General features: G+C 39.0%; 1 protein-coding gene across 2 annotated transcripts in view; it reads right to left on the bottom strand.

The window, feature by feature from the left end:
- Nucleotides 1-22,250, bottom strand: part of LOC109061938 (IQ motif and SEC7 domain-containing protein 2-like) — a 60,236-nt gene extending 37,986 nt beyond the window's left edge. Inside the window, exons 1-2 of one of the 2 annotated variants that reach the window (XM_042762166.1) lie at nt 19,700-22,250; nt 15,401-15,430 (exon numbers count right to left, since the gene is read on the bottom strand). In XM_042762166.1, coding sequence (XP_042618100.1) covers nt 15,401-15,430; nt 19,700-20,190 — 521 coding nt within the window. In that variant the 5' untranslated portion in view covers nt 20,191-22,250. The remainder of the gene's footprint in view (nt 1-15,400; nt 15,431-19,699) is intronic. The other variant, XM_042762167.1, reaches the window with a different exon arrangement.
- Between the last annotated feature and the right edge of the window lie 200 nt (nt 22,251-22,450).

Here is a 22,450-nt window from a genome sequence, read left to right on the forward strand (position 1 = left end):
ATTTATTCAGTTGCTTTCATCATCATCACCACCACATTACCATCATCAATAACATTCTTATAATATTCAGTAATATGTCAGTTTGATATCATATCCATTATCATTCATGAAATATACAGATATCAATGAATGTTCCACCTCCTTTGGAAAGGAGAAGGAATGATGTTTCAGTATTTACAGCATGTAAAAGAGAGAGAGACAGAAAGAGAGAGAGAGAGAATAAAAATAGTAAAGAAGGGCTCTTTCATGTGTGACTCATCGCATTCATTACCGCTGTGAGTGCTAAATACAGGAACACGCTGACTGAACGCATCAGGCGAAAGATTCCACCACTCATCTCAGTGTTAGCAGTGAAGTTGTGTCGTTTCCAGCCGCTGCATGTGAATCACAGCATGGTTTAAAGGGAGGTACTACAGGCATACATAATGCATTGGGTTGGACGCAATATGTCATTGATTTTGCTGCTGTAATATTTATGATAATTTTCAGAAAGTATTTTATGAGGCATTTGTCTACTAGCTGCAAATTTATTTAGATGCATGAAGTTCGCTTTTTTATATATATATATTTATTAAATATTGTGTTAAATAACTGACAAATACTGTACCAAACAATGAATTGATGATTTAAAAAAAAAGACTGAAATACTCTACATTTTATCTCTTATACTTAAATCTGCAAATTTGCACCAGGGAGTCAAGGTTTGGTACATTAGTAATCCTTGATTTTGCATGTGAAAAAAGATGATGCATATTATTTGCATATTTTACAACTTCATATTTCAAAAGTTTTATTTTGATTAAAAGGTCACCTGTAGTACGCCCCTGGATCAAAATGTTCACCCTCTCTGTGAGTGACGGCACACTGCTGTTAACAATGACTGGAGGAGAGACTCTAAATCACTAGATTAACTAGTGAAATATGAGCTTTCACCTTCAAAATCCATTCTTTCTGTATTTAGCAGCTCTCAAAGACATCCAAAAATCTGGTACAACATAAAGTGAAAACAATAAAGCCTCCACAATCAAAAAACAATATCATTCACAACTATGAAAGAGTTTAAAAAGAGCAATGACTTTTTGGAACATGCTTTAGAGTTCGAGAAACTCACTGGATCTTCTTATTTTCAGTTTATGCAAATGAGTCTCTGAGCAAGTGGCAACAATGTCATTGTCATCATCCTGTCACAAATATGTGGGCATTTCATGGACACACATTTGGCTAATGTGTTTTCTTGTATTTCTCAGTACTTTTGCAATTCTTCCCATGAAAGATATTTGGTTCATGCAATGATTCCTATCACCTTTTTACATTCATTTTTCATCTGACCTCTACGTTCCTTTTCAGTTGATATTCTAACTGATCAGACAAGGAATACTAATCTTATTAAAATCATAAATGCTAAAGTAAAAGTCAGTTTTCCAAAGCAATTCATTATGTACGTTGTGCGTATGACTGTTCGGGATATTGTCAATTCAATTACATATTACAAACAAAACACTACAGTTTCAGAATAACTCATCCAAAACGATCTTGGACACTTGGTGAGACCATTTTGAACTATGACAGCATGTCAAACTCTGGACATTAAGCTACTGGACCCACCACACCAGAGTGATGTGATCTACAATAGTGCCAAACGTTTTGTTTACATTGTATCTTATACCTGAGGTACAGTAAGAAGTTCACTATAATAATAATAATAATATCTCACTACTATACCTGGATAATTCAGTGCCATTTTGGAGGATTCATTCATTGAAGAAGGCCAGAGATTGAAAAACTTTGAGTAGCCTATGGAGCACCGCTTAAACCCTGTTGTTGTTACTGACCTACACCGCTAGGCTAACATGCCAGCCAGGCCTTTTTCTACTGCAAAATGGTCCAAAGTGTCCTGCACTGCATTACATGTCAAACATTGACATTTATATGTATGTACAGAGTCACAAACTTTAGTCTGAGTTGGTAGAAGTGGGATGATGCAGACCGGTTTGGATTTGAATTGGTAAGGTGATAAGCAAATGCCAGTAAACAACAGTACAAAAAGACACAAGATGTCAAGAAAGCGAATCAAAAACAACTGACAAATGGTGGTCGGTGAAGCTTCACATTCAAATATGGCTTTACAGAGGCTTGCTGTCATGCTGGTCCTGATACATATACATAAAAGTATTGTAAATCCTTAATTTTGTTGGGTTACTTTGACAGTTGAGCCGACAGACAAGCATCTTTTTTCTCTCTGTGGGGAAACAGAGGATGATACTGAGGAGGAAAAAAAAAACACATACCCTTTCTTTTGACACTAAATGTGGAAACAAACACATCACAGACTGTACTAAAGTTACACAGGCGTTTGGCAGACAAGATATAGAGGCCAGAGCAGGAAAGACAAAAGCAGAAAACAAAGAGAAGCTGAGATTGCAACAATGAGAGAACCGGGGGAAAGATGGAGGTGGAGAAAAGGGGACCATCATTTTTGCTTTTTTTTCCATCGCCTGGCTCTTCATCTCTTCGGGTTGATCTTCCACTTCAGATCTTCTCCATCATGTCCTCTTATTACTACTGTACAGCAATGGTTTTCATTCTCTTTTGCTTGTTTCGGTCACATACAGGATATTTGTCCATTTCTGAGAGGTGGTAGGATGCAGATGACATGCTAGTGCAAAGGATTTTTTTTTTATCGGTTTCAGTTATATTAAGATCAGCTGCATTTAGGCTGCAGATTCAGATGCACTTGGTTCAAGTTTAGCATCCAGGTGATTGACAAGATTGACAATTTTACCCCATACAGTCTTTTGAAGTGGGCAGGGCAAAACTGGGGATGCTGTCAGGGGTTGGGCCAACAAGTCTGCTGGTTACCTAGAGGAGGGGCTACTGCACTCAGAGGCAGGGCAACAGAACTGATGGGCGATGTCATCGTCCTCATCCTCTCTAGGGTGCGGCAAAGGCGGTCAGGGAGTGGAAAGAGTAAAAAAAATAGTTTCAGATGAAGAGGACAAGTGTGTTAGAACAGTAAAGAAAAGGAATACGAACAAATGGAGATATGGATGAGTTGCAATATATTGTTGTATATAAATCCAGTAACCCTCACTCTACAGTGCTGTAATTTGTTGTGATTCAAATTTGGCGTAATTTGCTTGTAAATTAGAATGAGGGTGCTGGAACGAGTGAAGAGTCAAAAATTGGCGGGTTGTAATGGCACTAAATGAATTAGAATACCAGAGGAAACTGAGCTCATGAATATTAATTAGTCCACACTGACATTGCTAGGTTATTTTCCTAGGCTGTCAAGTCAAGTTCATGAATTAATATTCATGAGTCTAGTCTTCGCCTTGGTACTATTTATTTATTGGCACGTGCAGATGTGCATAAGTTCCACACAGACTTGGAATTGAAATATTACGCTAAGCAATATTTTGTGTTTGTAATCTCAGATAACATTATGATAATATTAAAAGCTAATAGAGTGCTGCAGAAATGAGTAATCGTAAATAAGCCAGCATTTTTGCACAACTGCCCAGATAGCCCACGTACATCTGCAAGACGTCTGTTAATGATCGCTTCATCTGGAAAGCATCTGCTGTTTACAAACATCTGATAGATATCTTTCAGTTGTCAGTTTTATATACACATTCTAAATCACAAACATCATAAAAGACATCTTAATGTCTATTTGACATCTGATGGGAAATGCCCTAAAGATGTATTGCAGAAGAGCAAACACTCTAAAAAATACATCTTGCAGATGTAAATGCAGATGTCAAATAGACATCTCCATGATGTACATGCGCTATCAGGATGGTTCTATTGTCCCAAGTCAATGGGTTTTTAATTAAGTGCCTGAATTACGGGCTGTGGTTAACACAAGATCAAGCTATTTTCATGTTTTATGCTATGGCATAAAACATCAGTAACACACCACTCATTATTTTTTTTAAAGACTTTTACATGTCTTGAAAAACAAGTGGATAAATGGGACTACAGAGGCCATTGGGGACATTAAAAGTCATCATACCAAACAGGTACAGTAAACTTGTCTACTCACTAGTCCGACTTTACAGCCTTGTTGTGTTTATAATCATGCTCTTATAAACTATCAAACCTTCCAACTTGTAGGTTTAAATAAGGATTGAAAGACTTGTCGGGTGATGATATGGAAGTCATGCAACTGTGGTGTAGCTTGTCTATAGCCTGATGTTAACTTTTTAATACTGCCGATTGTATTTAGGTTTCAAAAACTGTAATTTGTGAGGATTATCTTGATGAACAAAACGTGCAAAGTATCAATTTTGTTGGAATGGTCACAGAGCTTATTTTCTACAAATGTACATCATCCCTGCAGCACTCAATGTCCAAAATAATTCATATTCATATGGTTATTTTGGAAATCAAGAAGAAATCAAGTATGAAGTTGAGCTCATTTTACAATCAGTTGTGATTATAAATAAACTTCTCAATAGTGCATTGGTTCTTTACAATTTTGTAAGAATTCTTTTTCTCCCCAAACAGGAGACAACCTCTGCCTCCTAAAATCACTCAAATATCATAATATCCACTAACTAAATTTGATTGAGGCTAAAAGTCTGTTCCAGCACGTCTGATTCAGGAATTGTCTTTAGTTTGCCAGCAGGGGGCAGAATTGTAGTACAAGCTGAATTCATCCACCACAGTTCTGCCAATAAAACCCTGCCAACTAAAGTAGCACTGGTTTAAATAATATACCATCTCTTATGCACATATATAAATACTTATGCACTACACTGAACTGCACTGAAAATTAAAATAATATTGCCATTCCAGTTCAAAATGTTTTCAGGTATCACAATAGGCTACTCTACAACATCTCATCTCTCCATAATCTAAATTAAACGTTAAATTATCAAGTCAACTAAAGCAATGTGCACAAATACATGCAACATGAAATCGTGTGAGAAATGACTGATTTGATGAGGAGAGAAATGAGACACGAGTGTGAATCACGCAGTGAAAGAGTGTGAAGTGAATTAGGTGTGTGTGTTTGTACATGTTTTTCTGTCTCAGTGGGGAGACTGGTGTGTGGATATAATTTGGACCAAGGAGACTGAATAGACGTCTTATTCAGAGATGTGCGTATGGAGGGACAATAATGCAAATTTAAAGGGCAAGCGTGTAATTTCTTTGCTGTTAGTGGCACAAAATTGCATTTGCGTAAGTGGGCCGGCATGAGTTTGAAGGCGGGACAAACAAAGGAGACAGAAGAGTATAATTCTTTTTGCAATTCCATTTAGTGGCACAGAAGTTACACACTTCACCTTTAAGAAAATGAAATCACATTATCACAAAGCTCATTCAAAAACTTTTCTCTTTAGTTTTAATTAATGTAGTTAATAAAAGAGTAAAATTACTGAAATTGATGTGGCCCGCTGGAGTTCAGAACTCGCTAGGCTACTTTCAAGATCAATTCATCTTCACAAAGCCATAATTCAGTTGCTGTTGGATGGCTTTCCCATAACTTTCTGAAGAGGTTGGAGATGAGAGGTGAGTGGCTGGACGTGGGTGATGGCTGATGGGAGACACTGAGGTGGTGGAGAATCAGGTGAGCGGGTCATCGAAAGGGGGAAGTATGGGCTTGGGCCCTTACCTTGCCTGCTCCGGGTGCCGGGCAGGGGGGAGGGCGCAGGGCGGCTTGGGCAGAAGGAGCCGCGCGGGGCAGCAGTACTGGTGGTGGGTGGAGTGGCTGCTGTTTGCGGTCAGACTGGTGTGGACAGAGGTAGAAGCTGGAGTAGCAGTAGAGGAGGTGGAAGAATTGGTACGAGTAGAAGTACTACAGGTGGAATAGGGTGGTGACCTGACAGAGAGAAAGAAAGAGAGGAAAAGGGGGGAGAGAGAGAGGAAGATAGAGATAGGCACAGGAAGAGAGAGAAAGAGAGAAAAAATAAAGTCAAGAAAGAAACAAAGATAACAGACAACAAATACAGCCACATGCATACATTACAAACACTTTAGCAGCAGCAGTACAGGCATGGTTAGGCAGCGTTATGCAGAGTTATGAAGCGTTATGTAGACTCTTATCGAGCTGTGGAGAGTTAGGTGCAGTCAGGCAGAGTATTAATGAAGATTTAGATGGTTTATGCAGTTATGTCAAATTACCTGTATGGAGGAGTATTACAGCGTACAGACCAGGGCTGTGTCTCATTGTGCTTCCTTGTTCCCTATGCTGTGAATCAGTATATCAAGATCACAAATTCGGGTGCTAGCAAGGGTCCACTAAGCATTGGAACAGCGATGACACAATCACCTTGTGTGGTCCATGCACTAAATGGATTTATTAACAAGACTGCAAAATAACACTGTGCATCTTCGCTACAGCTGTTGTGTCATTATGAAATATTCCTTGCATTGTTTTAAGCAAAACATACTTAAATGGTATCCAGATATAACAAATATAAATATAATAAAAATATAATACAAATTGTTTTTTTTTTTGTTCTAACCACTGTAAATCCTGTGATACTAATGGGATTTTCCCCTTGCAATCATATTAGACATGAAATATAATTACAAACAAAAACTCTTTTAATAAACATAATTTACACCCACCCGTCAGTGACAAATCAGTAATCATTAAAGTGAACATACTCAGCAACCAATGCTCACTTTTTTTTCTTTGGTTTCAATGCACTAAAACAATTTTGTTAACCCCACTTCCTAGGCAGTGGACTTCATAGTGAACTACTGAGTGGATTGCGACACATCCAAGGTGATGGGCAGACTTGATCCCCACTACACTGCAACTTAAAGAATTGCACAAGCTACACTAGACAAAACCAATCCACTGAAGACGTATTTTATCTGGTGTTATCCATTTATATACACTTTATCATTCAAAGAGTCAGTTTTAAGCAAAATAAAAATAAAAAGGGAATAATTTGTCCTATAATATGGATAAGAATGTGATTAAAAAGGAAAGTAAAAGGATCAATTTCAGAGAAATTAAGACTTGTAGCTTTATGAAATCTCATTCTTAACTAAAATCCAAGACTTCTTGGATTTTCTAAACAGAGTTTAAGATGTTGAAAACAAAATTTCTGTCAGAGCTAGAGTTAGGCAGATCCACTTAAACATGAGTGATGAATGGTGACTTTTGTTCAGTATGAAAATCAATAACCGCCAGCCTTTATTCCATAATGCAATTATGTCATGCCAAAAATAACAAATGGAATACAGTACACAGACAGGTCTATCAGCAAACCTCATGCTTTAATAATGAGTGTCACAATACAATAATGATCCTGCAGATTTATTTGGTGAAAATGTGTGTGATTGACCCCTACTGGCCAATCAGAGGGGTTCATTCTCATTTAAAAATTGAAGACATTCACAATGCAATTAACTTTCATAATGTGATGCATTTCCAAGCCAAACCGAGCATAATTGGGAAATAATGTAGGGCAGGACTATGATCATTCCATACTGACATGGGTAGCTTATAATATTATTGGTTAACAATTTTTACCCTGCCCAGGCAAATTTGGTTAGATTAGCGGAGCAAAAAAAATAATTTCTTCATTGATTAATTGTGCCCAATAAGACCAGAGACATTTACTAAGAACTGTAAATACACTAAACTGATTTAATGTTGCATTTAAACATCCAACATCAGCTAATTTGTGAGCCATCAATGAAAATACTTTGTCACTCATGTGCCAAATTAATAAATTCTTGCAGAAAATGTGGCAACTGTAAGAATACTATTACACTAACATTTCTGGTATTTCATAATCAATTGAAAGTTCATTTTGTCTTCAGTCTTGATGGACAGTAGTAAGACTGTCATGCTAACATTAAACATCAAAAAAAAAAAAAAAAACCACACACACACAACCGACACTTCAGCACCACCCAAAGCTCAAGCAGACACAGTACACAGTGACACTGACAGAGAGACAGAGACGAGAAAACAAAGAGGGAATAAATGGACAGGCATGAAATGAGGGAAGGGTGAAGGAAGGAAGGAGAGACATGGATAGATATTGTGGCCTGAAAGAGAAGGATGTAGAAGTGTATATGAGTCCTCGGTATGCACTGGGGTGAAAAGGCCAGGGATGAATCTGAGGGTGTGAACTGTGACCTCTGAGAGACCTTTACACCACAATATGTGCAACAACACTTTTTAATGGTGCCAAAATGTAAAGCTGAAGTGTCTAATTTTACAAACGGCAAAGCAAAAATATTGATTGTTTTCAAACAGGTCTCCCGAACACTCCCACTGGTCACCCAAATGGTCAGCCCCACCCCAAACTCACTCCATTGGCCGAGCCTGTTGCTGCATGGAGCAGGTCGGGTTCACAAATAAAATACTTTCATAACACTAGAGACAAACAACTTGAACTTTTAAGGGAAAATCCACTGACTAATTTCACAATAAGTGGGATAAGAGTATTTTAACATTTAAAAAAAAAAATTTTTTTTAGACACTTCAGCTTTTAAATGATTTTGAGGGGCAGAATAGAAACGTAACATGAGAATCCATTGCCTGAAATAATTTCCTAATAATTAGTTTACATTATTTGTTCCATTTAAATTGAATTGTGGTCAGATATTTTAACCGTTTTCTCAGATCGCATTTAATTTGATGTTTCAGTAAGAAACTTGCTTTCTTTATCAGTTCTGTGTTTGGGGTTTCCTTCATCAGGAGGCATCTGTAAGCAGCACAGCTGCAATGTTCTGGTAAAAATTCAGCTGGGACAAGTTGTAGGAAATGAACACAAACACACACACAGCAATGTTGAATCCTCTAGGGAAGGACTGTATTGGTACATGACCTCAAACAAGCCCTTTCCTCAACTGCTCTTTCTCTCTTTCACACACACTTTAAAAACTCAGTTTTGCTCCCAAGCAACAAAAAAGCAGCTTGTCCCCATGTGTCCGTCCCCATCACACCTGTGTGTTCGCCTCAAAACCAGCTGACATGCACCATCCTATTGCAAGAGAGAGCGAGCGAGAGAGAGAGAGAGAACGGTGGAAAATCTCCCTCATTGAACAAGCACCTCAAGAGCTAAACCCTGTATTACCATCTTGTGCTGCTCTGTGAGTCTCTCTGGACCCATCTGGAGGGGCTGATGTAAGTCGAGGGAAACATGGTGCGGCCCCTAACAGACAGCGGCAGATATCGCACACTGCTCTCTGCAGGTTTCAACAGGAAGTGCTGGTGTCAATTACATGAATTGAGAAAACAATGAACAATAATATAAATAAAAATAATATTACCATAAAGACAAAATGAAAATGTTCAACTGGCCAAACAAACAGGATTCAGGTGCCAAAAGGGTTGTCATGATACCAGAATTTGTTTACCAAAAAAAGTTGAAAAAACAAAACAGAAAACAATATGCTCAGAAGTTCAAAGTGTCGTTCAAATATTTGGGGTAAGTTTTTAAATGTTTTTAAATATGAATGAAAATTTGAAAATGAAAAATAAAATGAATGAATGGAAAAAATATGAAATGAATGCATTAAATTCACCAAAAGTATATATTATGTTACAAAACATTTCTATAAAAAATAAAATGTGGTTCTTTTAAACTTTCTATTCAAAGAATCCTGAAATGAATGCATCACGGTTTTCAACACTGATAATCATAAGAAATGTTTAAGCACCAAATTAGCTTATTAAAATGATTTACCTAACTCCATCCGGACAGCCAAATGAATCCCTCACAATCTTCAAGAAACAACTAAAAACTAATCTCTTCCTCCTAAAAAAAAAAAAATTTATAATATTCTATGTCTTCACTTTTTCTATTCTATTACTATCCTTTATCCCTTCCTGTCCTAGCATTTACAATGTTGAATGAAACCTTGTTAAATGGGCACTTTTTGTATTTATGATAAATCGCTTGTTGTACTACTCAACTGCAAGTCGCTTTGGATAAAAGCATCTGCAAAAAAATAAGTGTAAATTTCTGAAGGATCATGTGACAAAAGACTGGAGCAATGACTGCTGAAAATGCAGCTGTGCCATCACAGGAATAAATTACATTTCAAAATATATTAAAATAGAGAATACAGTAAAACAGTGTGAAATATTTATACAATAAGCAATCGTTTATCAATTAAATGTAGCCTTGTTGAGCATAAGAGACTTATAGAACCCAATCTTCTGAACTGTAATAGGCTAATTGGCCTTTATATCAGATAAGCTAGTAATACAGATGTGCAGTTTTCTGTTTTTCTTGTCAGTATCATTATTTGATTAAATATCAAGTCTATTACACTTCATTTACCATTGAATCCAATACTCTGAAACACATCCTCAAATTCTGGTCCTACATTCAATTAACATAAACAGCATTTACATTAATAAGACAGCCATTCTAATTTAAAAAAAAAAAAAAAAATTGTACCATTCACATGCACTGCCCCAAAAACTGTTAAAAATGTTTTGACATTGCTTTTTTGTCATAGACTTCTGACATCCCTTGATGTAGACAGAGCTGTTTTTGTGTGTTTGATAGGATGTGGGAGTGTGAGCAGAGTAGAAGCATCTCATTTCCTTTGTAATTCTCTACGTTTTATTAGCCTGTCAGCTGCACTTTCCTCTTTTTGCACATCACTCCTTCTCTCACTCCTTCCTTCTTTCAATTAGTACCTCTGTTCTTCTTTCTGCAGTTCTCCCCTTCTCTATTTTGCCTCTCTCTCTCACTCTGTTGCCCACACAGTTCTTTACACAAACACATTTGTGATAACTAACCTCGTTCCCCCAGCAACAGTGCTACTGAAGTAGGGTGACCATTCATGCTCTTTTTTTTTTTTTTTTTTTTCCAGACACGCCCCAACCAGGATTTCTAAAATATCCAGGTTTTGGCTTTGTTTTCCTGTTTTCATTCTTACTGAAGGTAATGACTGAAAAGTAGTTTGACCAATAACACGCAGGCATGGTACTTAAATGACCAGTCGTGGTGTGTGTGAAGGTGGGATGTACAGAGAATGGTCAAAGAGACGCAATTACGTGTAGAGTGTGTTCGACTTGACATTGCACTGCACAGACAGATCGGTGTATGACAAAAGTACTGTGAGAGCTATAGAGAGCAGACGCTCAAGCTTTTGAATCGCTCTCATGGTACTTTGATGTCATAAACCGATCGGTCAGCGTGGTGCAAACAAAGCCAAAACCTGGATATTTTAGTCAATATAGAAATCCTGGCCAGGATGTATCCGGAAAAAAGGGCACATATGGTCACCCTAACTGAAGCCCACAAGGAAGAGAGAAAAAGGGAACAAGAAAGCACTTATGTGACTTGCTTGAACAAATTAGTTGTGGCCAAATGCTCTGTCCTGCACCGATTGTGCAAGTACACACTAAAGGTCAAGAGTACACATGCATTGTCAGACGATCCTAACATACACTATCATTTATTTTTGCTAAGGAAATTGGTGAACTAAACAGGCCTAGCACAGTTCTTTACGCAAACACATTTGTGATAATGATGTTAAAAATTTATAAGAAATATTTTTTGAGCACCAAATCAGAATGATGTCCTTAAGGAGAATGTTATACTTAAGACTGGAAGATTATCTGCTGAAAAATCAAGTTAACACTTAACACTTGGTGTTGATAAGAGCTTTCTTTCAAGGATGTAAAAAAAAAAAAAATCTTGCAGTCTCCAAACTTTTGAATGGTAGTGTACAGTAGGACATGCTGTTCTTCAGTCCCTCACGGCCTCGTTTACTTGTGTGAAAAATTAAACATGACTGAGGTCTATTGACTGAACTCCCTATGCTGAAGCTGAGGGCTATCACATTAGCTCGGTTCAGGGAAGATGGCTAAAGCATGCCTGCACAGCCTTGTCAATACGATTTCACTGGAGCACCCGCTTCCTTTTATCACCGAGACGCTCCATTTGAGCTGGTGGAAAATGTCATAACTGTTCAGGTGGCCTGTCAGTTTCACTCTGCATAGTTAGTCATTAACAAAAAGCATCCATCTTCATTTTCTGATGTTGCATTTTTTTATGTCATTCAGTATTCAGATGGGAAATATGTCTGTCAGTTAAAGTGTAATCAACCTGATAGTGCGCTAAGAGGCTGAAGGCATGAAAGTATATATTAAATTCATGGCTGCATGAATATCTGTTCAGCTGGAGGCTGTAGATGTGTGTTAACACCACCAAGCAGTGTTTGGTTTCAAATACTTATCCCGTTTCAATGTATTATGTTGCTGTGTTTATCTGCCCTGATTTGGACATCAACTTTAAAGGTGCTGTATGTAGGACACTGAGTGGTTGAACTAGGTATTGCAGCACCTTTAGTAAGAGACTACTGGCGTGAAAATGTACACTCATAAGAGCCTGTCCCTTGTACATGCTGACAAATCCAAAAACCCAAAGAAGACTGCACTGATAACAGATTAAGAGGTCTGCACGGGCTTTAAACTGAAGCCTAAACCCGGTCCATACCCGAAATCGTCTGACCTGGTTACAGCAGCACTGTTAAATTTACAGCCTGAACCAGAATCACCGAATAGCCAAACTTTTTAAATATGCTGTATTTCACAGTCACAAATGGTCAGTATGTAAAATTCATCAAGGTTCACGGCCAGCTCAGTACACAAGAAAAAAAAAAAAAAAAAAAAGAAAAAAAAAAATACACTTACCAGTTATGAAACTATGAACAACAGGTGCAGTCGTCACATAAATTCCGAAGAGTTTAATGGTTATAATGACAAGAACTTTTTCACTGTGCCATTTTCCTAATTGCTGTATCTCAACCATTGCTCACAACCTGCTAACTAATGTGCACATTCCGTTTGCCGTGTTGTGACAGAGAGGTCACAAGATCAAAACAAGTTTAGTTTTAAATCTAGCCTAACAAATGACACGCACACATTTTATGTTAGGGATAATCCACAGCTAGCATGTGCCTTAAAAGATTTTAATGTACAACATGGAGGTAAAGGGTAAAAATTACGGTCATTTTCATCAGTTATGGCTCTGTCTGCTTTAAATCACACACAGAGATGAAGTAGTGCGGTAAGATCACATTTATTTGAATGAATTATATCATTTATTTGAATTAATTAGCCAGAGCGACTGAATTAAATTGAGAAATATAATAATAAAGTTTCTGTACACAACAGTGTTTCTGTGTCCGCGCAGTACGATCTCCGATCTCTGACGCACGCAAACACACATTACTTGCACACAATGAAAGCAGCGTAGCCTACTGCATATAGTTTTACTTTAGCTACAAACCCGAAGCGATTCATTACACATTAACCCAAACCAGAGTATTTCGCCACCTGTCAAGCCTGAGTCGGGTAGCAGACCTCTGTAACCGACGTCAAGTTGAAGTCAAGATTGGATTCAAGGAGAATGGGACAAAATTCTAGACTTTGTACAATGGTCTCCCCTCGCCACAAGTCCTGGGATAATGTTTCCAGCTGTTCCTCCCTGAGATGGCCCTGCATTCTGCTGAATGTTTGATAATAAATTTCACTCTCACACACACACACACACGGTCCCAAATAAGCATCAGCAGCTAACCCTCTTGAAATTGTTTTGTCACTCTACAATACAAGCAATATTTTGGCTCATTTGATAATGCTATGAATGGCATGTGGCACTCAAAAGTTCCGAAAGTGAAACAAACGGTCTTTATTTCAATGAATTCTGTGTAAAATCTAGAAGAAAACTTTCCATATTTTGTTAATGTAAAAGACCATGCGTTCAATCCCATTTTGGTGCAATTCATCTGGAACTTTGTGGAAAAAGAAATGTTAATTACAAAAAAAAAAAAAAAAAAAAAAAAATGTGGATCATATATATATATATATAAAAATATATAAATAAAAGCCAATTTATACAAATATTAATTTAAAACTAATACAAATATCAGAAATGTTGCCTTAGGAACTAACTGAATTACGTTTAAGATAAAGTACTGAAATTAGACAAATAAAATTAAATAAAAACAAACAAACAAAAAATCTTAAATTAAAATTAAACCTGAAAATATAAAAATAAAAAGGCAATTCAAAATATACTGAAATAGCACTGCTGGAATACACTGGTTCACATGCTCTGTACTAAAGGAAGTTTAAAGTTACATCACAAGTCCAGCTACAACGCATCGCAGCTCTAGGGCTCGTGGTTGAAAGCAGCGGCTGATGCCCTCGGGGGCTGAGTGATGCATTGCTGCTGATTGCGGACTGCAGGGGCTGCTGGGGTGGGAGAGAAGCACACGGCAGCCCCACAACAAACCTCTGCTGTGAGCTATTTCCATGCTTAGCCCAGCAGGAACCAGCACGAGCTCACGTTCACGCCTCCGCCAGCTCAGGAAATCAGGTTGAGCAGGAATACCAAAGCGATTTCATTAATTGCAACCTTGCATTAGTGTTGCCGTGAAAAACAAAACCGAGTATGATTCATAGCGCAATACATAAATGTCACATTTATGAGACCGTATTAGTGCAATTTAACAATGCAGGAACAGTTAAATTCACATTCATATTGGCGGAGCGACTCATGAACTGAAGACAAAAGCATCCAGAGAGTAATTATAGTGAAACGTGACATAGCGGTGGCCTTGTCCTCAAGCACCATTTGTCTGGGTCCTTCTGCTGTGTGTAAGGTACACGAATACACACACACACACACACACTAAAAACGGGTTATGCATTGCACATGCAACTTTTTCTGCAATCCAGTTCATCTACAGGTGTTGCCATGACAACCAATCATTTATCCTTCAGATCCCCGGCTCGTGCCCATGGTGAGGAATCGTCATAACGCCACAGAGAGACACTCCAAAACCACCGACCGTTCTCACATCAACACCTCAGCATCAAAACACACGAGAAAAAGGCTTTTTTTGTAGCGAAAAACACACACATTCCCAGCATATCAAAATCCAGCACATTCTTGCCATTTGACCTTTTTCCCTGCACCCACTAACACTCCCACACGAAAAACACACACAGCTGGGGTATTACTCATGTAACTTCTGACTAACCACTGACACCCATGTTCACGTTCACTATATGGGCGAATGCAAACAGCATGCATATCAACACCCATTAACATACTCACACTAGGCATATCGGTCACTACGGCAACGGCTAACAGAGTCTTGTAGCCAAGTGACGCCAATTCTCGATTTCCAAATGCTGTTCAGCCCTCATGTTCTCACACTTGCTCAGGGTGCTGTTCTTCTGCTAAAACTGCTCCAGATGCAAGAGCTCTTTCATACAGGGAAGCAACAAGTCATTAGAAGCAATGGCATGTCCCACATGAATTCAGGCCGCCCTAAATAGAACAGGCCTCTGTCACTTGACGGAGTGTGTGCTACTACAGGAGTCAGAGAGTGCACTGTGGAGGAGGAGAAGAAGAAATGGAGATTGAATGAAAGTGTGAACACAGACCTGTTTTTGTTGCAGGAGTATCCTTGCGGCCTGTGGATCCAGTGGAGGAAAGAGTGAGACAGAGACAGACAGACAAACACAAACACACATGGAGACACAAAGAAAGTAGAAGTGTCAGTAATGTGATTGTTAATTGTTGAACACATACAGTAAGGAATACATAGAACTCAATGGAGCAAAATGCAGATTGATTTTGTGCAGGTAAACAATTCTTATTTTTATATATATATATATATATATAAAAAAAAAAAAAAGAAGAACCCACTTAAAATACTCAATTAAATCTTTTTTTCTCATTTACAAATTCATGCCAATCGTGGATAGAAGGGGTAAAAAAAAAAAAAAAAAAGTAACAGTTATGTGAAAAGTTTAACTGAAAATATATAAATATTCTTGGCCCGTCAATACAGTAACACGAGTTAAAATATATAAATAGGTAAAATATGCCCAAAACCAAGACTAATGATATATTAAAGTTTAACTACCATTCATTTTGTGATTCCAGAAGATTCAAGAAGCGCATGTTTCTTCAGTAAGAAACAAAATGTATTGTTTTATTGAATGTTTATGCATTTTAATTTAGACATTAATAACAATTTATTCATTTAAATTATATAATGGACTGTCAATGGAAATATGGACTGCCACTGCCTGGATGATCAATGGAAATCCATTGAAAAAAAACTGACACGGGCTTTCTTAAAACCAAGAGCTAACCAGGAAAGTTCCTTGTGATAATTAGAATACATCTAATTTTAATATACAGTTATGTCGAGCAGGACTTAAATTAGGTTAAAATGAATTAAGACTTTGATTACAACTAATAAAACAGACTATCCGACAAAGCAGCAGGTGTCGGGTTTGACTGACACGCGGTCTCCTCCACAGACATTCAATCATTCAGTCATAACTGCATAAACTCTATCAGTCAGTCCTCCAACACCCAGTGTATTACTCACAGACTCACGTCTACGACAGTAATTGCCACCTTCAATGGACAAATGTAATTAACACCGGCCATGCTAATTATTCTGAGAAACAATCCCACCTCAACAGCTCCCCCACAGCAGTAGTTACACTTGTTCATTAGTCGAAAGCATAACACCAGAGAGAGTGCAAGATTGTGATCACCCAAGTTGGGTCATCTGTCTGATGGGACAGGAACAGCTACACGGATTTAGAGCTCACATGAAAGTGATGCAAACGACCCTTGTGGGTGAAGAGAGAAAAGGCAACCTTAAAGAAAATGGCAAATGACATGTTGGTGTGCCATCTGCTCTACACCAAGAGAGGGCTGGTGAGGGGGTGAATGAGGGATTGGAAAATTTGGCAATAGTGTAGAGAGGGAGAGAGAGAGAATAAAAAAAGGATTGGCATGGCTGAAGTGTATGCAAAATCTGTCAAATGATGGCTTGTGGTCCAAAAGGCCCATAAAACACTAAAATCTATCAGTAAAACAATCCAACTCCCCTCACAGTGTCATGTGACTTTTCATTGTTCCAGGTCAGGTTGATGGCAAGCGAAAGCTAGCAGCCCTAAAGTTACTCAGGTGTAAAGTCAACACATGTCCACGTCAACCAGATGCTGTTTACGTGACTGCTAGTGAGTGCATGCATTTATCATGTGAATCATCTGATGACCCAGGAGATGACAACAGGTGCTGAATCTACTTTTATCTTCATGTTATTTTATTTATTTATTTATTTTAAAAAAAGCAGCTATGGGAGCTGTTAAGTTTCTAAATGAGTTTGTGAAACAACACTCAACCAAAGACATACTTCAATATAAGCAAAGATTATTACTATAATATTTGAGCCCGAATGAGACTCAGTCTCATCAAACTGAATCTCATGAATGAACTAATAAACTGGGACATTTTAATTGTGAACAAAATGAGCAAATGAGGTGCTGGATGAGGACACTGACCGACAATAACTGAACCAAAAGGGCACAAACTCAAGTCAATCTTGTTTAACAAGGACAAACTTGTAAAACCTCAAGAAGCTGCTCTCAAAAGGAATGGTTAGAATTCCTAATATTAATTCCAATAATTCCAAGTTGTTCACTTTTTCTATTAAAACTACAAAAAGACCTATTGTAGCACAGAGGTTGCATAAGTACATTTATTCAGCAACCACAACTGCAATTTAGCCTCAGCAAATAGTGACTGATCAAATCATTGAACAAATCTTTTTGTTGAAAAGAAGCAAAAGATTCAAATCAATGGTATAATATAAAAATGCCACTCCTAACAAATACTACAGTTAAACCATAATTACTATGCAAAAAGCGCAGTACACTATCTGCCCTCAAGGAAAAGAAGAAATAAGCCTCAGATGAGAAAGCAAGCACTCAATTTATCTCCACAAACAGAGGGCATTCAGGTTTCTCTCCATTGGAAAGGAGAGCAAGAGAAACAAATATAAGATCTAAGCATTTTGGAGAAACAAAACATAGAAAGTGAGCAACACAAAAAGGGTGCAGTGTATTCTGCAGCCTCTTACGCTCTCTCTCTCTCTTTCTGACTCTACGCTTTGCTCTCCCACACAAGTTGATCCACAATCTGACTCTGTGCTGAATTTTAATCACAACCTCTCCTACACAGTGGCCCGATCGCACATACAACACAAATCTCCACACCACACCTGCCTCAAAAACTACAGGAGATGCTGTTCTACAGTGCTCGACACTGACCCAATCCACCTAATGTTAATCTCCACACACTCAAGCACGCATCTGTATGCATCGTATGCTGTGATGGGGCCGGATAAAAACACACTACAGGCAGGAGCGATCAGAGGTGCAATGGAGAGGTCGATTCCTGAGTAATGCAGGGAGGGAGACAAACAACCTAACTGTCAGCAGCACAAGGAGTGGCCCACTACACTTCTGTACCATCCCTCTCTCTCTCTGGACTTGTTTGGAGCGTGTTCACATGCTGGGAATGATATTGACAGTCTTGAGGCTACTGACAGCTCACTGTGAAAATTTTTTTCAGAGATTTCATTTTAAAACCATAAAAGATATCAATAGCATCAGTTTAAAGGCATATTTCAGCCAAAAATGAATGTCATCCCAAATCAACAGGTTTGTGCACCATTCACAAATGACATTTTTAAACTGAAATTCAAATCCTAAATGAGTTTGAAAATGAAATTCATTCCAAAATGAGGTAGTAAAAAAGGATATAGAACTGTAATTCAAACATAACTTGAATGTAAGGAGGTAGAATTCAAATGAATTGAAATGCAAACCTAAGACTGAGATGATAGATGGATAGATCTAAATACAATCGCTTAATTTGATTCCACAATCTTAGCTAAAAGCTTAAATTTTCAGTAAAATAAAGCTAAACTTCCTGGAACTTCCTTAATCTCCAGGAAACGTCACCGGAATAGTCCAATCTCTTTTGATATCAAAAAAAGTTATTACATTTGTGACAGATTTAGCATGCTAATTCAATCCCAGTTTCCCATGACATTAGCCTGTCACTCTGCCAAAGTCCCATCAGCATGAGTCTGTCCAGATAAGACACTGTCCGCTTATGTAATGCTCAGGCTCGATGGCACAGCCAGCTGCTGGTCTGATGGCCTGGAAACAGTCCTATTGTGACAGACTGTTGCACTCAGTTTCAGGTTTGTAAGACAGAAGGAGAATGAACAGCAGAGATACTCTCTGAAAAGTGCAGGGTTTTTTTTTTTAATTTGGTTCCTGACTTATAAAAGTCTTTAGTTCTGCACCAATGTTACTAGTGTAATGTAAATGCTGTTAAAATACTAGTGTATGATGTAAAAACTCTATAAATATTCATAAGTATGTGTAGTTCAAATCTTCATCCAGTGTCAGTCAATATTGCAGTGCACACAGTTGTTTACTCATACTTTCTTTAAAGGATAGTTCACTCAAATTCTGTCAGCATCTACACACCCTCAAGTTATTCCAATCCTGTATGACTTTCTTCTGCGGGACACAAAAGATTTTGAAGAAAGTTTCAACTGTCCATACAATGTAACTCAATGGGGTCCAAAGAACACTTGAACTTAGGAACAACATAAATATGACAGTGATAGAATTTTAATTTTTAAATGAACTATTCCTTTTCAAATATATTAATTACTATAAACTGTGGCCTATTTAGAGCACACGCACCAACATACTGTCTTAAAAACTGTTTTGGCATGCGAACACACACACTCTCTTGATTGACAGTTTTCCAAACAGCCAGCATGGAGGCTGTGGAAACTTTTCTACAGTAGATCCTCAGCTATACAGTAAAAGTGTCCTCAGGCCTGTACTTACGGTCTCTGCAGAGAGCTTCCCAAACTGGTAGCAGTGCCATCTCGTTCCCGGTCTCGGTCCCTCTCTCTCTCCGTGGCATTGGCTCCAGCTGACAGGCTTTGGCCAAGCCTCATGTGAGTGTTGGCATTGACGCGACGGTCCCGTGGTGGCACGGGTGGTGGTGGGGGAGGGGGAGCCGGAGCCGGGATGGGTATCGGGATGGGCCCGCTGTTGTGAGTCTGATTGGTATAGACTTTGGTGGAGGTTGCAGCGTTGGAAGTGGGTGGATGGACAGGGTGGACGGGAGGTGGAGGTGGGGGCGGACAGTGCTGTCGGTCCAACCTCAGGTCTTTGTTCTCCTGGCTGAGCCGGTCCAGCTGCACTTCAAGCTCCTCAATGCGCCGCCGTTGAGTTTCCAGAAGCTTCTGTTGGCTCTCGATGATGTTGTTAAGCTCCAGCAGGTACTCCACTGCCCGGTTAGGGCTTTCCGGGGTGCCCTGCCCGGCATCCATGCTGATGGACACCTGGACAAGCTTCTAGGACAAGCTTCTAGGATCACCCCGTAAAAGGAAGCTCTCCCCCCCCACACGTGGAGCGGGTGGGGGGGAGAGATGGAAATGTGTTGGAGTTAGAGTTGGGTAGCCAGGCTAAAATAGTCAGTGGTTTTAATCTGAGATTCCCTCAAAGTTCAATTCAGTATTGGTAGTCACAGTACTGGAAAAGGATGAGGAAATTCCATATTGGGAATTTGTATTCACATTCAAATGACGATGATAATTTGTTTGTTTGTTTACGATGGGTGTGAGCATGTGTTTGTGTATGTGTGCATTGCTATTCTTCCGTCAAGTCTGCCATTTTTCCACTGCCACCAAGGAATTGAGATCAAAGCCAGTTTGCAGAAATTAACTTCATCAGTCATTCAGCCAGATGTTACTCTCATTTGGTAATAAATGAACAAAAAACTAATTTGATAGTCACAGGACATTCCAAGCACCTCGAGTCCAAGGTAAGGATGCAAAGCAAAAAGCCAAGTCAGCAAATATCCTTTAAACAGGAAGGAAAGCCGATTTCCTTTTCGTCCATTTCTCTGGTGTGCATCCTCTTCCGTTTCTCTTTCAAATGTGGAGTTGAAGCACTGCAGCTGTTTTCTGGCTGTCTATTCATGACTCATGTTCCAGACTGAAGTGTTTGGGAGACATTTTCGTCAGGAGTCATTCTATTCCAGAGGCGATTGTGATGGAAAGGTAGAGAGAGAGGGGGACCAAAGTTCTTCTGATAAATCCACTGCAATTCTGAATTGGCTTCTGGGAGGTGTGCGCATGTCTTTCAGAACAACCCAGTTTCCCCCTTCTCTCTTCTTTGCACCTTCATTACAAAACCAAGATCTCTTCATTCAAGCCATGAATATTGCTTATCATTATGCAACTTAAAATGGAATCAAGTTTCCCACGCATGATGCATTTCAACTCATTGCAAAGTCCGTTCAACACAATATTTGGTTATTTCATAACAGTGTTTCTTTGCACCTTCATTCCATTATTTCTAACCCTAATTTCCATTCAGTGTGAAACAATTGCATCTATCATAAATGTTTCTTGCACGCATGAGTCGTTTACTCACGAGCGGTTTCACACTTATTGCCCAGGCAGTCCTTGAAGACAATCGCGCACCTCCAACGCGTACAGCTGCGCGACAATGAGACGTGTAGAACGCGTCCCAAAGCGATGACATCAAAGTGGATTAAATCTCCAAATTCGACGTTCCAACATAAAAAAATAAAAAAATAAAAAATCGGGGGTTTTATGAGTTTAAAACGAACAAATGATTATTGATCTTGTGCTGCGGTTGCTCGCAGCGCGTTCCTCCCAACTAAAACCAAATCGAGAGGAAATACAATCCTTGCAGCAGGATGTCCACTGCCTGTCGGGTTTTATGTCGCTTTGTGTAATCAGCGCAAAGGCGCTCCGGTCCCGAAACAGCTGAGACGCGCAATACGGCGTCCGCGTGCTAGTCCACACAGAGTCAAGCCGAAGCGCGAGAGATCATTAAATAACACCCATGCTGATGGAGCACAGCTGTCACTATCATTTTTAAGACAATTTATGGAGACTGCGTTGCATGACAACTAATTAAACTACCAAACGGTTGTGTCTCCCAGTATGTGACAGATGTCCAAACGTACTGATGCCAGTGACTAAATATATTCGTTCATGAATGAACTGCTCACATGTTGAACGGGCTTGCGTTCCCTTCTGATGCTCCCTGGACAGCCCTGCACCTGGCGCCCCTCGCCGCCATTCGGTTTCACCGCAGTGTCGACATGTGTCTCGATCGCTAGTTTCGCAGCATGTCGATGATGCTCAGCGCCTCTCGCCGTGGTAAAGGGTGATGCAGGGGTTAAATTCATTTGAGTGAGTCAGAGAGAATATATTTTTTTCTTTTCAGTCGAGGCTCTGACGTTAGTCCGAGTGTGTAGCGCTAGAGGAACATGCCAGAGAAACTGTGTCTTTATGGTCGGCCATTTTGGAACGCGATAACATTCATTTCGACGGGAGAGTGGCTCCTTGAGCTGAGCCAAAATGAGTGCAGTTTCTCTCTCTCTCTTTCTTTCTCTCTATCTCTCTCTCTCTTTCTTTCTCTCTATCTCTCTCTCTCTCTCTCTCTCTCTCTCTCTCTCTCTCTCTCTCTCTCTCTCTCTCTCACATATGCATACACATAAAGATTAAGATTGAAGGATGTGTGTTTGTTTTGATTTTACAAAAAAAGCAAGCC

The sequence above is a fragment of the Cyprinus carpio genome, chromosome A8, assembly GCF_018340385.1.
Source record: "Cyprinus carpio isolate SPL01 chromosome A8, ASM1834038v1, whole genome shotgun sequence".
Taxonomy (NCBI): Eukaryota; Metazoa; Chordata; class Actinopteri; order Cypriniformes; family Cyprinidae; genus Cyprinus; species Cyprinus carpio.